Genomic DNA, 16586 nt, shown 5'->3' on the forward strand with positions numbered 1-16586 from the left:
TTGAACGAATAATAAGGCATTTACCTTAATCAATGATGGTAAAGCTTTTTTTTTTTCTTTATTGTTATCAGAGGTTTTTGCCAAGTCGTCATTAATTAAAAAATAACAGAAAGAACTTTTTGAAAGATAAAGATAAAAGTTATGTTGCATCGCAATACAAAAGCATTATATTTGGTTTTTATTTTGGTAAGCAAAAGTTCTTTAGTATTTGTGTGACCTATAATTGGATAAAACAGAGTATTTTTCTGGAAGTAATGGAGCTTTCTTATAGGAAGTCTAATGTTATCCACCATAATTTGAATGCATACATATAAAAAAGAATGTGTTTAACAATATTTTTAACAAGGTCATTGGCATGAAAAAGAAAACAAAGAACAATATAAAAGCTAGAAAAAAATAACTTTGTATTTATGACCATGAAAATATGAAGTTAGTTAAAGATGAACTCCAAGTTGTAGAGCCTAAAGCCACTTTTAAATTACACAACGATACATAACTTTTTATCTATGGATGGCTTGAGAATATTTGATTTCCCAATGGATATACTTCAAACATAGCTAGGTTGATGAATTTAGAAAAATACAAATTGTATGGATAAAGAGTCATTATTGTCATGTATTTATGCAAATACTCATTTCAATTGCATATAAAGATTTTATTATTAAAAAAAATATGAGATGTACTCACGAAAATTAATTATTTTTGTAAAGATATTTGTTCGAACAAATTATACATCCAACACATGAAGTAGCTTAAAAAGAACATCATCAAGACAATTGAAAAGTTTATATTTAATCTAACTCTCACATATTTATATTTAAGCAATTCCATGTAGGTTGTGAGAAAAATCTATGGTAATATACTAATAATCCAACTCTCACATATTTATATTTAAGCAAGCACTCCGTATCCAAGTAATTTCACAATAAGTAGAGGATTATTTTAATTTATCCTAACTCATTTTTTAAATAAAAAATGAATAAATTATTATCGATAATTGGTGTTAATAGTTATCGGTAAATTTCCTTCATATATTAACTTACGACTTTTTTACCATCCACTCGTACGTCCCATATTTGTTGTCTTTCATAAGTTTCAAAATTTCAACAAGATTTTAATTTAACCAACGTTTTCCATTATTTTTTATTAATTTAAAATATCATTTTTTAAATTGAATTTCACATTTTTTTTAGTTTTTTTATTATAAATGAAAATAAATTAAAAAGATTAGCAAGAAATTCACTATATCAACATTTAAAAAGTCAAAAACAAAAAAAACCTCTTAAGAGGGAGGGAGTACTTTATTCCAGTGTTTTAAAACTTCATTGGGTTGGATGAGTCAACTTATATGTCATTAGGATGATGCATGTGAATTATTATTTTTTTAAAAATATATTTGAAATAGAAAAATTTTAAATAATTTTTTAAAAACAAATGAAACAAAGGTAATTTTAAAAAAATAATTGGGGTTCACCCAAATTACATGATGACCTTGCAAGTCGATCAAGTTTCTCCAATTAACTGCATGATCTATTAAAAAAACCAAACATGATCTAGGATTTGGGTTGGCAATGCCCATGCCAAGCCATTGAGGCAGGGCGGTGTTTTAGTCTATATTTAAAAATATAATAGTGATTGTTTTTAAAAATGTTTTTTGTTTAAAAAATATTAAAATAATATATTTTTATTTTTTAAAAATTAATTTTTACATCGACACATCAAAAATATATATAAAAAAAAAATTTAAACTAATATTTAATGAAACATGATTTTACATCGTGTTTTTTTTTAAATCCTTTATTACCCATTATTCTCCATCTATCAAGAAACATCTTGGTGTTCCAAAGCTTACCTCGCTAAGAACAAGGTCCATAACCCGTTATCTCTAAGTTTGAGGCCACAATCTAAAGCCCATAAGAATAGAAAACACTCAGACAGAGGCGCTCACACACAGCATCCAATCCATCCTGTTTTGATGCAAAAAGAAAAGGAAAGGAAAAAACACAAGAAGAAGAAGAAGAAGAAGAAGAATTTATTGAGAGCGAAAAGACAGAGAGGGAGAATTGAAGTTAATATAGCAATAACGTTGTCAGATTAATATTAGATTACTAAGTAAAATAACAGACTCGCCCACATTTATCTCTAAAGAGAGAGCGATCAGAAGCAGCAAAGCCATGGAGGCGGAATTGAAAGAGATACTTAATGATCTTGATTCTCTCAGACAATCCTTGCTTGATCCTTCTTCTATTCATATGGTAAAATGCAATTGCATCTGCCTTTTCTCTCTACTCTTCGGATCAATTACGAATAGTCATTTATTTACTAATCCAGATTTATTCTCTCTTTTTTTTTAAAAAAAGAAAGAAAACCTACTCTGTTTTTAATTTCTTTTTATTTTTGATGATGTAGCTGCAGTCGCGTGTTGAGCATCTCACGAAGCTGGCAAAGTCTGCACCTGTTGGGCGTACGAAAGTCAAGGTTTCGTCCATTGGTAAAGTGGTGTATAGGGTTGTGGGTTTCTGATGGTGAATTTTTTTGTTGCTGTTGTGGTGGTGGTGGTGACAGGATATGAGTGCGGAGGTGGTGGATAGTAATCCGTATAGTAGGCTAATGGCACTTCAGAAGATGGGTATAGTGGACATTTATGAGAGAATTCGGGACTTCTCGGTTGCCGTCATTGTCTGTATTTGCTATTTATCTCCTCTTACTCTTCCTTTTGCTGTTTCTAGTATTAAAAACTTGATGAAGAATTGTTATGCATATATTTTTTTTCAAGTTAAATTGAATACTATCCCCGATTCCTTCACTATTCTAAGTCTGGAAATGTTGTTTTGATTGATTATTTTCCATATGACGGCTGGGAATTGGCGGCGTAGGTTGTGTTGTAGCTGAGATGTTAACAAGGTGTGGCATAGGTCGTCTTTTATTGTATGATTATGACAAAGTGGAGTCAGCTAACATAAATAGGCTTTTCTTATATGATTTTCACTTTTTATATCAACTTTTATATAGGCATATGGTTATTGAAACCCCAACCCCCCCCCCCCCCCAAACAGAATCATAATGCAGTATATTACTTCTAATATTATTTTGCTGCATTGGATGTTAATATCCATTGATATGAATTGCATTTCAGGGAGTTGTTGCAGGGCTCTTAGTGCAAAATACACTGATGTTCCTGCTACAGTTTGGACAATTCTCTCCTTACCTGGTAAATTTCATGTTAATCACCTTTTTCTCTTATTGTCCAATGTGGTGGCTGAATTTAACTAGGTTATAGAACTTTATGTTTCTCTCTTGTAACCTAGTTTTATTGTCAAATTAGCTGAATGAATGTTGATTCCCTGACTCGTTTTAACAGATTCTGACTTTATTGCAGGGTTACAATTCTCTTAAAGATTATTTCCCAACCATGGAAATGAGGCCAAATCCTCAATGTTCAAATGCAGCTTGTCTAGAGCGCCAGGTATAAAAGCCAGGTCTGCCTTGATTTTCTACCAGATATCTTTCTTGGGAAATATATCCATTTAGCATTTTTCAGATTTCTTGCGGACTGTAATAATTATATGTACCATGCAGAAAGAATACCTCCTTGAAAAGCCTGCTAGGGATGCTGCAATCAGAGCAAAGATGGAGGCAGAAGCATTATTAGTTCCAGAAGGCCAACTCCATGCGGATAATGAATGGGACATCAGGTGGTTCTTAGGATGATAGATTGGTGTATACCATATCATTATCTTGCACATGGGTCTATAGCTTGTAAACATTTTTCATGCTCAAAAAAGTTGTGTTTTTGTTCGATCTCAGAAAACTAGGAAGACATGTTTGCTAAATACAATTTTTTTTTCAAAATTGAAAACCAGGGCCCTTTTTGGCATAAATTGAAAATATTAAAAGGAATGACCATAAAATATTAGGTGAACCAATCAAAGCCCTTATTTGTAGTGAAGAATTTCAAAAAAAACCATTTTGATGTTTTCTAATTTTCTGGAAAGATAGAGAAATAGAAAACACGCGTTTCCAATAAAATAATTTTTATTCTCAGTTAGGAAATGCGTTTCTTCAGTGTTGTCGACGACAGTGAGCCAGACAGATGCCACAAGTTCAGGTGATCTCTGGTTCTTATGCTCTGAGTTTTATGACATTTTGGATGCCTTAGTTATCAACTTTTGGACTTAATTGCCAAGTTTTCAATAGACTACACTTGGTTGATGAAGCCTAGATGGCCAAGGATATGAACCCTGCAGGGCAGCCATCTACATTCTCCTGCCAATGGCTGACAGGCAGGGGCCAGTGAAAAGGCCAATTAAAAGAAATTATTTAAAAAGGTTAAAATTTTTATTATTTCATATCTAGGAAAATTTCCTTGCCAATCCGCCACTGCTGACAGGAGGTGCACCCCGTGTACAAATAAAGAATGAAATGACTAATTAAATATACACACCTCCCCACATCTAAAAGGACAAAAAAGTGTTATCATATTGCTAAGCATTTGATTGCTGTAGAGGCCCTAAATTCCAGGGTTGGCCTTGCAGTGCTTCAATGTTCACTGTATCAGAATCTCAAATTTCCGGTTCCAAATTGTTTGCTCCTAATTAAATGTTGATTCTTTTTCTCTCTGTCCTCTTTAGATGCTCTTCCTGAAGGTCTTACTCGTGAGCTCCCAACTGCGGATGAGTTTCAAAAACCCCCAGCTGCTGAAGCAGCTACAACTACGTTTGATGACATTGAAGAACTTCGGAAGCAAATTGATGCCCTCAATGCTGATTAAGGTCCAATATTAACATTTGGTGCAGATACAGGTAAACTGTCTGGTGAAGTAAGAAATTCTACATTTTTTTACCATGTCTTTCTTGGGTAAATATTTAGCCTTTGAGAAGGGAGAATCCAACTTTGTGCATTGTTGTTCCCTCAAAACTTATAAGGATTTAACCCGCCCCCCACCATGCCCTTGTTTTCAACGTTGTTGTATACCACAGAACTAATTTACTAGGTTTAAACAAAACCAAAATGTAGCATTTGGCGGAGGCCAGTTCCATGAAACGAGCATTTATTGGTTGGATTTGGTTGAAACTTGGTACATTTATGTTGAAACAACTAGAGCAGAGCAGTGTCACAACAAAGAGCACCAACGATTTCTGGCTCCATATTTCCTTTAGATGAATACCACATAAGGGCAGTAGAACTCCAACTGAATTGTCGGGTCAATATTATTACATGGCATGAGTCACCCAACCTGGTTTCTCTAGTTTTTAGGGTTTTCTTTTCTCATGACCAAATAGTTTGCTTAGCTCCATGCTAAGAACATCGATGGATGATAATGTCATGCGACACAAAGGAATTCTGCACATCCACTCTATAAACAGCGCGGGATAACTGCCCAACTGAGTTTGCAGTCCAAGCTGTTACCTTGTCATCACTCCGACCTAGTTAAAGCTGTTGACTGAGATGATACAACACAGCCATACTTGTTTCGCCTGACTGAGATGGTAAAATACACAACCATACTTGTATCTCCTGGATAATTGTAGCTAGCATCCAAGAATTCGTCATGATAGATAGTTTTTCTTGGTGAGAGGTTTCAATCTTCAGTTAATGAAAGATGCAACATACAGGTTATAACAAGGCTTGATCTTATAACTGCAGGTGATGCTCAGGCTTGACAAATGAACAGCAATAAAGTCATTAGCTAGGGCTCCTGGAACTTGATCGAAATTCGGTCCGTCTGGGGTTGGTGTTTTCTGACCTGCCATTGGAAGTACAATTACGATTAAAAATAGATTATGAAAAGTCAAATGCACTGAAATCCCAAAGCTGCTGCAAATTATCCATGTTGGGTTGAAGTATTTGTTAATGTGCACCGTAAACAGTTTGGGGCATGTATTGCCATGGCACGATAAGCTTGGTGTCATTGACTGGTTATCAGTACCAGCTAATACACAATTTGATGTATCAAACAAAGGAAGTGCTTTGGCCAAAATAAACCTTAGTGAGAGCTTCAACAAAACAGCAAGCAAAACTTACTTTAATACCAGCCATGTACAGTAACTTGTGTGAAGCAACGTACGCCATATCTGAATTGTTCTTCTGTATAAAATATATAACTTCAGACACGCCCGACTGCAAGAAAGAAGGCAAGCTAAATCCATTTAGAAATCAATTGTGAAAGGCAAGAAAATAGGAAAAATGTAGGAGAGCACTGAGAATGGGGCGCATTTCTGGAGCTTGTACCAGCACGGTGGCAAAGAGTTAGATTCCACTGAGAGCCAATTTTTCTAGGCAATAAAGAAAAATGATTTAGATCATATCATGTAGCCGCCTTGTCAGCCTATCACTGGATGGTTAATTAGGGTTTTCAGCACTATATCTCATAAAGTTTGTGTATATTTATGCAGTAGGCTGCAATAGTTGAACACTGCAGGTTGCCACCTAATGTCTTATTCAGCCTTGTTAGAAAGACATCAACTGAAAACATAAACTATAATGTTCTTATCCGTCTTCATTTCAGGTTTCATGTGAGGATTGCAGTATATGTTACTATCGAAAGCAAGTATATACATCAATCTGTAAAAAGGAAATGTTTCAAAATTGTTAAGGGCAGGTTAAACAATGGAGATGTCCCTCGGGTTTCCAGATTCACCAAACTCCAATGGCCTCATATCTACTTCTTGAAAAACTGAGGGATGGAAGCAGCACATTCTCTCTATTTGCCTGCTCATAATTTACACACACGCACACACACAAAGAAGGAAATCCCACAGAGACTCTCATGTAGCATATAGCGCAGGGGAGCTTGGTTAACAAACCTGAATGATTATCTTGGCACATTCATTGCAAGGGAACATAGTCACATAAAGCCTCTGCGATAATTATAGAGGGAGAGACATTTCTTAGTTCTATTGGTGACAAACAGCCTTTATTTGAATGATCGCTAGAAAACTCGGCAAACAATATCAACAATTATGCATGATATTGATAATCACCTATATGAATTTATCTTTAATTCTAGTCAAATCCCATAACGGAAGAAGAATTTGTCTGTGTATGTGCTTGGGGTGGGGAATATAAAATGGATATAGTAGGAAATGAGGCAATTGCTTACCTGCCCAACAGCAGAAGCATGATTTGTGTTCAGAATAGCATTGACTTCAGCATGACAAACATAACTACAACAGACAATTAGAGTTATCAGCAGAAGCACGAGTATTGGAAGCTATGATTTTATTGTGGTGGTGAAGCACAATTTCTATCTCTTGTGCTAAAAATCTGCTTTGCACAGTGCATCAACTAATTAACAAGAAAGTGTGTATATTTATATACAAAAACTGCTTGTCTCTGTGCGTAACAGAGCATGCATCATATGAAACAGCAAGATAAAGACTGAATCGATGAAGATCATGTTTGTTTTATGTTTTAAAAGTGTTTTTGAAATAAATTTTTTTTTTTTTTTGCTTGAAATTAATATTTTTTGATATTTTCATATCATTTTGATATACTAATGTCTAAAATAATTAAAAAAATATAAATATATATTATAATCATGTATTTTCAAGCAAAAAAACATACTATATTTTCAAACGCAGCTGAAAACATACACTTACGGGTACTTTGTCTCAAGAGGGTCCCCAGATTTGGATTTCTGAAACATAACAGGACAGGAGAGGTTTATTACATGTAATTCCCGAATGATATGATGAAGTTACCCATCATATACCAACCTTTGCCCACGGAAGGTCGTCATCTGAACAACCTCTTGGAAATCCATTGTAGCCAATGCCTGACCAAAGAAATTAGCATGAGGATCAAATGCATCACTGCCATCAAACTCAAAACGACAGAACCTGCGCGATGGCTGTTCCAGAATGATCAGAAATATACCAAAATCAGTGTAATAACTAGGTTTACCATTTATTCATCTTCTTAAGAGAAGAACAGAACCTCTGATGTAACAGAACGAAATCGTTCTACTTTAAATCTCAATTGCACCATCTATTCTTCTCTCTCTCCCTGTTTTTTTTCTTTCTTTCTTTTCTTATTATAAGAATCTAACTTTTCACTTCTGCAAATGCCGTCAATCCTTACAATTTTCATATTCTCATTTTCAATTCAATTTAAAAAGAAATTAAGAAGCTGATGGAGTCCAAGATTCATGTATAAAAAGCAAGGAAAAAGACATACAAGATCAACTTACCAAGAATTATGCCATTTTGACTAACCAAACATGCCCCAACCTACAACACCAAATACATATTATCAAACACCTACAGTAGAAACCCAACAAAGCATTTCAACCCCCAAGAAAAAAAATATCTTAATCAAATTCTCTTGAGTGATTAAAAAGTAAGAGAAAAAAAAAATATTATGACCTGCCTGTTTGGATCTTTGGACCTTTCAGCTGATAAAAGTGCAATTGCCATAAAATAATCATCCCATGATAAATACCTGAAACCAAAAAATATGATTAAAACAAAACACTTAAAACTGTAAAAAATAGACAGTGAAGGCTTCAATCTTTAACAGATGAAGGCTGAAAAAAACAAAGTTGAAATGTCAATAACTCTTTGCGTTTGGAAGGATCGAAGGGGCTCTGAGAAGAGCATTTCTTCGAAACGTCACAGTCTGGAACCGAATTGATTTTGGAAAACTGCTTTCTGGAATTGCCGTTGCTGGAGTAGAAGCAAACAGCAAAAGCAGAAGCTAAAGCTCCGAAGACTGTGGCTGTGGAGACAAGAGCGAGCTCTCGTGAATTCATTGGAGTTCAATTTAGCTAAGAAAGTGCAAGAAAATGAGAAGGAAGATTTCTATTTCTTTTCTTGTGTTTGTTTGGCGAGAAAATTTGATTTGAAATCCGATCGGCTGCAGAAAAGAAAAGAAAAGAAAAAAAAGGGCGATTAGCGGGAAGAAGTAGCGAGGGAAAGTGGGAGAGAAAATCCATTTCCCGAGCGCGTGGGGACACGGACGAGAGAGAAGGGGTAGGGGTGTAAAGTGAAATTCGGGGATGGGTCCGATAGTACTAGTCGGGCTCCATTTAGCCCATGTTAAAGAAGATGGCTCAAGAGTGCGTGTTTGGCAAGAAAAGAGTATTCTACTTCGAGGTCCTGTTGAACAAAATGATAAAGGAATATCTCAAAACACATGTACAGGAGTTTTGTATTGGAATCTACAAAGAAATGATACGATTGATCAAGATGGACAACGCATATCGTATCTATATGATTTTGCACTTCTCTACAAATATAGTATGTTTTGTTATTCTAAATATGTATTCCTTTTTAGTTAATAAAAATTTATTATTTTTAATTATTGAATTCAATAATTCATATATAACTTAAACGACACGATAGAAACCTTTTCTATTTTTTTTAATTAATGATATATTGGATTTCATTCACCTTACAATTGGGAACTAATGATTAGCTGTTATTACAAGGATTTTGGACTTATTCATAGTAATCAAATTATATATGGACTTGTTTTTTACATTTTCAATCATTTTTTTATATAATTTTTAAATATTGGATTAAAATAATATTTTTTTTAATTTTTAACATCAACACATCAAAATCATTAGAAAACACTAAAAAAAAAATAATTTGATGTCTTTTCAAGACAAACACATTTATAAAACACACCTAATTGTAAGTTGAAATGCAATGCCAAACAATTACCTCCTCGTTGCTCTAGGCTTATGTCCTTTCTTGGTAATCTTATGTTGGATGTTGACGTTCGAATGAGAGGAGGGGTTTTTAAATGAATTCAAATTAAGCATTTTGTCCAATCACTTAGAAAGGTATTGTCTTCTTTATTTAGGAAGTATTTATAACTGCTTTGTGGATTAAGATTGCAAAGTATTATGGTGGGATACCATCTTTCACCTTTCTTGGTTTAACGTATTTGTAATTTGAGATCCAATAACTTCACACTCCTATAAATTCCCTTCGATGTTTTAAATATTTGAGGGCCATATTGTCTAAAACATTGAATAAAACATGTCACCATGATTGCGAAGATCAATGTGTCGTACATTGTAATTGTGTCGATCTAGATTCCTTACCCAATAAGTTTTACCTGTTCTTCATGAGCTTTCTAGAATTAAAGACATTGATTTATGAGGTTGATGGGCTTCCTCTCTAACATTGTATGTGGTCTTATCTTATAAGTCCATTGGTACATTTATAGCTACTAGAAATGAGACTTCATATAGAGGCTTATAGATAAAAAAAAAAAATCCTATCTATATAACTATTAATTCTATCATGATTTAAAAAAAAATGTCTCAGTGCTTCCTTCTTAATACAATCTTGTGCACTGTATTTATCTAAATTTTCTCGTGCAACGGCATAAACTTCTTCTATTTTAGTGTTAGCGCAACAACTACTTCCCTTGATTCACCCTATTTTTTATATTCACCGTATTTAAAGATGTACTGACAATAATGGAGTCAAAAGCTCCTTAAATGTTTGGATGGAAATGTGTTGGCCTGTTTAGGGATACTATGTTGAAGAATCATTGACTTTGTGTTTTGAACTTGTGAGGGAATTGAAGCAAATCATGATGATGAGGTTATATATCTTCGTGTAGCTTTTTAGCTACACGCATGTAAGAAGGAGGTTTATTTATGAATAAAGACTTTGATTTCTCCAAACAATGTTGTTTGGTTATTGAACACTTGGGGGTATGGAAGGAAAGTGTTTTTAGATTTAAGATGAAATATTCTTGCAGGCATTACTTTCACTCTATAATGTCACTCCACCAGGTTGCTCTCAAAATTCTCTAGATATTATGGTGGGAGTTGTTGGAGTTTTATAGGGGTCATGGGAGTGTCTATTATAATATGTTTAGTACTATGATAAATTTTATGATTGTGGTTTTAAAAAAATCATTTTTACTTATGGTTGGTTTGTTTTCAATATGTTTTTTTGCTAAAACTGTGGTTGAGATTATTATTGAATAAAAAGTATATCAAATTTGTTTGTTTGAAACTATAGTTGAAAATTATATAACTAATAAATGACCAAAAAGAACATGTATTAATTTCTTAGTTTGCAATTACATAAATGTGTTTTGGATTATTAACACATCATAAATATAGTAATGCGAATTATAATCTCATTTTTTTTGTCCCATTAAACTTGTTGCAATCCTATCATAAACATAATTCATACAAGAAGACCTTTGGTTTCCATGTATTTGTGAAAAAACCACATCAATTAAGAAATCATTAAGAACAAAATTCGATGGCGATCTTCTTGCGATTTTTTTCTAATATAGTTATGTATTTTTATTGATACCACTACAATCAGAACTCTTATTTTGTAAGGAAACGCAAGCATATTTTACAAAATTCTCCATCTTTTTTTTTTTTTCTAAACTCCAAATGTATGTTCTATCATATAACGTCTTGAAAAGTGAGCACGATTAAATAATTCTTCTTAACTTTATAGTTGTTCTAGTTGGTGAATTTCTGAAAGGTGATACCTCTCATCTTTATATAAACCTAAGAATCCATGTTTATTTAGATATCCAAAATTGACTAAGTAGTACCTCCCTACATTAACAAATAATGACTTTATAATTTATTCCTAATAGTTACAATAACATTAACTTTTTCTAATTTAATAACATTATTTTTTTGTTATTTATTACCTCTTGGTGGCTTTGAAAATTTGATATTTGGATTGTTAATTGTCTCAAGAAAAAATTATGTATCATGCGTACTACTTTCTCATCCAGCCTTAAAAAAACATGAATTGCATATTAAAGCTACTTATAACCATCATGTTTTAAGTTGATACACCATTTTTTAGTTGATATAAGGTATTTGATTTTCTACAGATACACAAGTGCGCACATGTGTGCCATCGATAACTCTTATACAATTTTATATTAAAAACAATAAGCATCAAGCATTAGTTTCTACCATATTTGAGAAAAAAAACTACCAACTAAAAATCTTTAATTATAATGAAATATATTATTGATCCAAACATAAAAATAATTATGCTTCCTATTTTAGAACCTTTTTTTTTTTTCACCTTGAGCGATAGAATGTTGTCTCCCTTTTCTTTAGCCACTACTATGGTTGCTACTATTGTTTGTAATATTGAATCCAACTATCAAATTACTCACGTTATTAATAAAATTAGGAATGTCATCTTCCTTTAAATCACCATTTATATCCTTCAAATAGTATTATCATAATTAGCAATTCTTCACTCTATCATCTCACCATATTCATCATCATACAACATTCTTGAAGAGAGAGCCCAAGCAAATTATCTAGTAGTCACATTATATTATTGAACATTATATCATATTTTCCATGTAATGAAAGCTCAATACCAGCATGTCTAAACTTTTTTTGCTCCATATGATTTTCTACATAAGAAAAATTTAATTATAATTAATAAAAGTTAATGAAGTAATCTAGTACTTCAAGAATATAAATGAAATTGAAAAGATTAAGTTCCTAACAACTGACTTGGCTTTTTTTTTCTCCATCACTCATTAGTTGCAAAAATATTCATTGCTTCACTACTTCAACCAGCTTTAGTTTCAAAAATTAACCTTTTTCACGTCCTCTAATCCTTTTCGATACCATCCATTTGTTCTTAAGTGGTGCTTTTGGTAAAAAAAGCATGATCAATTTTTCTTTAAGGAAAATATCATGAAAATTTTAACCAGCTTTGTCAAAATGAGTATTTGGCCTCATACCCATCTCAATAGTTTTGGTATAAATGTCATAAAAAAATGTGCAACATTTCTTTAGTGTAACAACCTTTATCTTGATTGTCAAAGTCTTCCATCGCAGAACTAACTTGCATGAAGAATAATATTAGATGTATATAAAAAAAAATATAAGACTAGAAAAAAACAATGATAGGATTATGTAAGAGTTGCTTCACGAACTTGAAAGATTTAAAAAGCATATCAATTACAAAGGTAGTGTGCAATAAATGTACATCCTAAAGATTACGAATGCATTAAAAAGAAGTATAATATAAAACCACATTCACTGCACTTGCTAAAATAGTTGCTCCTAAAGATTTAATTTCTAGGATACAATTAAACTATATTGTAAAAAACATGAGTGAATAATCAATAAAGCATTACAAAAAGTACAACATCCCATGAAAAAAAAAAGTCTACCAAAATATAAATTTTAAAACCACTGTTATAAAAGTATTAAACTGCAAATCACCAAATTATTTGCTACAAGAGAATCATTAACTAAAATCCAATGTTTTACACACTAGAGGCATTAATATATCATATTACTACAAAATAATAATGGTTAAACATATATTCAAGCAACTCACAAATAAAACCAAATGGCATGAATGAATATGGTTGAATCAATATATGAAATTGAAATAATATGGTAACATCTATTAGTGTAAGCTCATGGACATTCAAGCTTTGCCAAATGAGAATAGTCATAACCAATTTCTGGGTTATTCCTCAAAATTATATATTTTTCTTTCCAAAATAAATATCAAAAAATAAATAAAGGCTGGAAACATCAAGAAAGTATGTCGAGGAGGATTTCAAAAATACATAAAAAATCAAGCTGTGGTTTTGGAGGAAATTCGATGCCTAATTGTACAAGGACCAAAGATGCTAAAATTAAAGGATGAATTTTGAAATTAGGTCAAGATCCAAATTGAATTAAATCAGAAGTTTTTAGAGTCAATTCAGGAGTGAAATTATAAGAAATCAAAAGTAGAATGATCAAATTGAATTTTGGCCAAAATCCATAATTCAAGGCAAAACAACGTTTTTCAATTTTACTAGTAAAAGTTGTCCGGGTAACTACTTTTCAGGTACATTTAATGCTTCATATCTCCACCAAATTTGATAACACGATAACCAAAATTATCATCTGACATTTCTTTACAACCAGGTATGATCAATTGAGACTGATTGACACCACAAAAGTTGTGATGCTGGCCTAAAGTGGCAAACTCAAACAACCTTTAACTAACATATTTAACAGTTCATGGTGCTTACTTTGAACCAACGGTTGTGATCCTTCCTAGCAAAACCAAGAGCTAAGATTTTCACCATTAAAGATAACACTTCCTTCTTCCACCCCCTATAAATAAGGGTGGATTTCATGGCTTGAGCATGAAGAAATTTAGGCGCAAAAAGTGAAGAAAAAAAAAAAGAAAAAGATGCAATCTTCCTCCCCCTAGTTTTCTGTCATCTCTTTCTCCCCCCTTCCCCGGCAGTCCCAATCGTCTACCATAGCCACTGCCAACTCCATCACAAGTAGCTAACACAATCACCTACCAGCCACAAGGATCCATTGTCGACCTCTCTCTCTCTTTCTCCCCTGCAAATTCTTCTTCCTCTCTTTTGCCACCAGCCTCCCTCATTGCAACCGCTAAAGCTTCACATTGTCCTCTCACACCAGCCAGCCATCACCACCACACTAAGTAGCTCGCTCCCTTTCCTATTTTTCTACATTTTCTTTTTCTTCTTCTTCTCCCCACTAGTTCATGTAGTGAACTTTAGGCCGGACCAGTATGGCCTCAACCCAAATGGTGGGTCGGGTACCCAGACTAAAAAAACAGGAAAAGATTTGTTGGACTGAGGCTTTTTGAGATCAACCCCATCCTTTTTTGGGCTGAGTCCCCTAGTTAGCTGGGCCGGTCTAGCCCATATATTTTATAATATATTTAATTATAATAATACATATTATAATATTATTTAAAAAATGAAAAAATCCAAAAAAAAATTGAGTTAGGCGTTTCAAAATAATTCTAATTTTCTCGCGTGTTTTTCTACCAATTTTGCATAATATCGAGTTGTTATATTTACATTATAAGATATAGATACATATCTAATATTAAATACCCAGTTTCACTAAAATATTTCTAAATAAATAAATAAAAATAAAAATCTCAAAACTTTTAAATTAATTTCCCTTTTCAAAAAAAGAAACAAAACAAATGTTTTGTTTTCATGCATACAACCAAATCCTAAAGATTTCTTCAAGCATATTTTTATTAAAAAATTGCATCTTTCTCACACACACACATATATATTTTTTAATGGATATCATAAAATAGCTTATAAGTATTCATTAGGATTTGGCTAAAATGTCAAAAACCCTTTACTAATTATTATTTTTTATTTCATAGGGTTTAGGTGTAGACTTTAATATTTGTGGGGTGTAAAACTACACAATAAAAAATACACCCTTAGGTGTTGAAATACAAGGTGAAAATAAATGCGACGCTAATTTTGAAATTTAGAATGGTTAGGATTAAATCCAATGAGGTAGAGACTCTCTCATGAAAGGAGATCTATTTTAGACCTTAGAAAAAGTCCAACGAATAGAAACTTGACCTAAAAAAATAATCAAACAACAATGCAGCTTACCTTACATAGGGTGCACTAGGAATGACACGTCTTCTCCTTGCACAACTAGTCTCTTACCCAAACTCTTGTAGACCATATGTTTCTAGTAACCATAATACCATGTGGCAACTCCTAAACCTTAATCATAATTTTATAATTAAACTCAAAACCTTTTCATTCCCAACAACACCTCCTCAAAAGGAATAATAGCTCGTTAGCGCCCCGACATCAACCCGGTTACAAGAATAGCCAAATCTGATGAGAAGATATGGACTATTTTAGTCAAATTAGTTTCAACGGTTCTCTTTCTCTTTGATTTTTTTTTTTTTTTATCGGTGAGGCTTTAAACAAGCATGCAAAATGAGGTGTGGATTTAGTAAAAGCATCTCTAGCTTGCTTCACATCAAACTAAGGTTACACCTTAGTTTTTAAGGGGGGCAAACTTTCAAACTATAATCTTAAGATGTAACCAAACAATATAATTCATTATTAGGAGTAAAAACAATAGTTACCACACTCTTAAACAACTTTTAATATTATAGAGGCAATCCCCTAGTCACGTGGCAGTCATAGATTAGTTGTTGTTTTTTTTAATTAAAGTTATGTACTATAAGATATAATTTACTCATTGGTCGGTTCGACACATAATAATTAAAGAGTCTAAAATGTTAATGGATTAACATTGAACCCTGAGGAGGTGTAGCTCAACTGTCAGGCTAGGAGCTTGCTTCCTAGAGGTCACCTAGTTTGAGTGTCACAAACCTCAAGATCATTAGAGATTTATACGGTTTTAACTTCTAGGGTCTCGAAAAATTATCGAAGTGAGCGTAAGCTGACCCAAATACACGGTAAAAAAAAACATTTAACCTTTTTGTTTTGGAAGGGTTTTTTTTTTTTTTTTTTTTCAAGGTGTGAAAAGGTTCAAAGGATCAACACTTAGGTTGCATTTAGTTTGGAGATTAAAATTAAAGGTTGAAAGATTTCAGACGTTACAAATACTAGCTAGCGACAACTATATATCAAATTAACCGACCTTGCAAGAATCATGAGCGAGCATGCATCGCCCTTTCCCATGAATTGCTTCTAGTGGTCAAATCCATCATAATCAATCCAGGTGAGACATCCATGCATGATTGGCGAGGAAAAGAATTCAGCAGTACTGCTGGTGAGGTCCGATTATATGAACCAGGCAAGACCTGCACGTAGAGTTATCGATGCTT

At 33.0% G+C, this 16586-nt stretch overlaps 2 protein-coding genes across 10 annotated transcripts; one reads left to right on the plus strand and one right to left on the minus strand.

The window, feature by feature from the left end:
• The first annotated feature begins 1892 nt into the window (after positions 1–1892).
• Positions 1893–6007, plus strand: LOC118044669 (ubiquitin-like modifier-activating enzyme 5). 6 transcript variants are annotated; one of them, XR_012167504.1, is made up of 7 exons: positions 1904–2255; positions 2410–2679; positions 3137–3211; positions 3380–3466; positions 3580–3695; positions 4046–4283; positions 4391–6007. XR_012167504.1 is itself a non-coding variant. In XM_035053086.2 (6 exons), exons 2-6 carry the CDS (start codon positions 2569–2571, stop codon positions 4642–4644), a joined length of 402 nt encoding a protein of 133 aa, XP_034908977.1. In that variant the 5' UTR covers positions 1904–2255; positions 2410–2568; the 3' UTR covers positions 4645–6007. The 6 variants fall into 6 exon arrangements, 3 of the variants coding, with proteins under 3 accessions (XP_073259673.1, XP_034908977.1, XP_073259672.1); XR_004686825.2 differs by having other exon boundaries at positions 4046–4108; positions 4632–6007; XM_035053086.2 differs by lacking the exon at positions 4046–4283 and having other exon boundaries at positions 4632–6007.
• LOC118044668 (uncharacterized) lies at positions 5112–9084 on the minus strand. 4 transcript variants are annotated; one of them, XM_035053080.2, is made up of 9 exons: positions 8559–9084; positions 8367–8442; positions 8192–8231; positions 7719–7777; positions 7602–7639; positions 7103–7166; positions 6807–6860; positions 6025–6120; positions 5112–5746 (listed from the first exon to the last, which is right to left on the minus strand). In XM_035053080.2, exons 1-9 carry the CDS (start codon positions 8750–8752, stop codon positions 5690–5692), a joined length of 678 nt encoding a protein of 225 aa, XP_034908971.1. In that variant the 5' UTR covers positions 8753–9084; the 3' UTR covers positions 5112–5689. The 4 variants fall into 4 exon arrangements, with proteins under 4 accessions (XP_034908971.1, XP_034908976.1, XP_034908970.1 ...); XM_035053085.2 differs by lacking the exon at positions 6807–6860; XM_035053079.2 differs by having other exon boundaries at positions 5112–6120.
• Positions 9085–16586: the final 7502 nt, after the last annotated feature.

This window comes from Populus alba, chromosome 12, assembly GCF_005239225.2.
Source record: "Populus alba chromosome 12, ASM523922v2, whole genome shotgun sequence".
Classification (NCBI taxonomy): Eukaryota; Viridiplantae; Streptophyta; class Magnoliopsida; order Malpighiales; family Salicaceae; genus Populus; species Populus alba.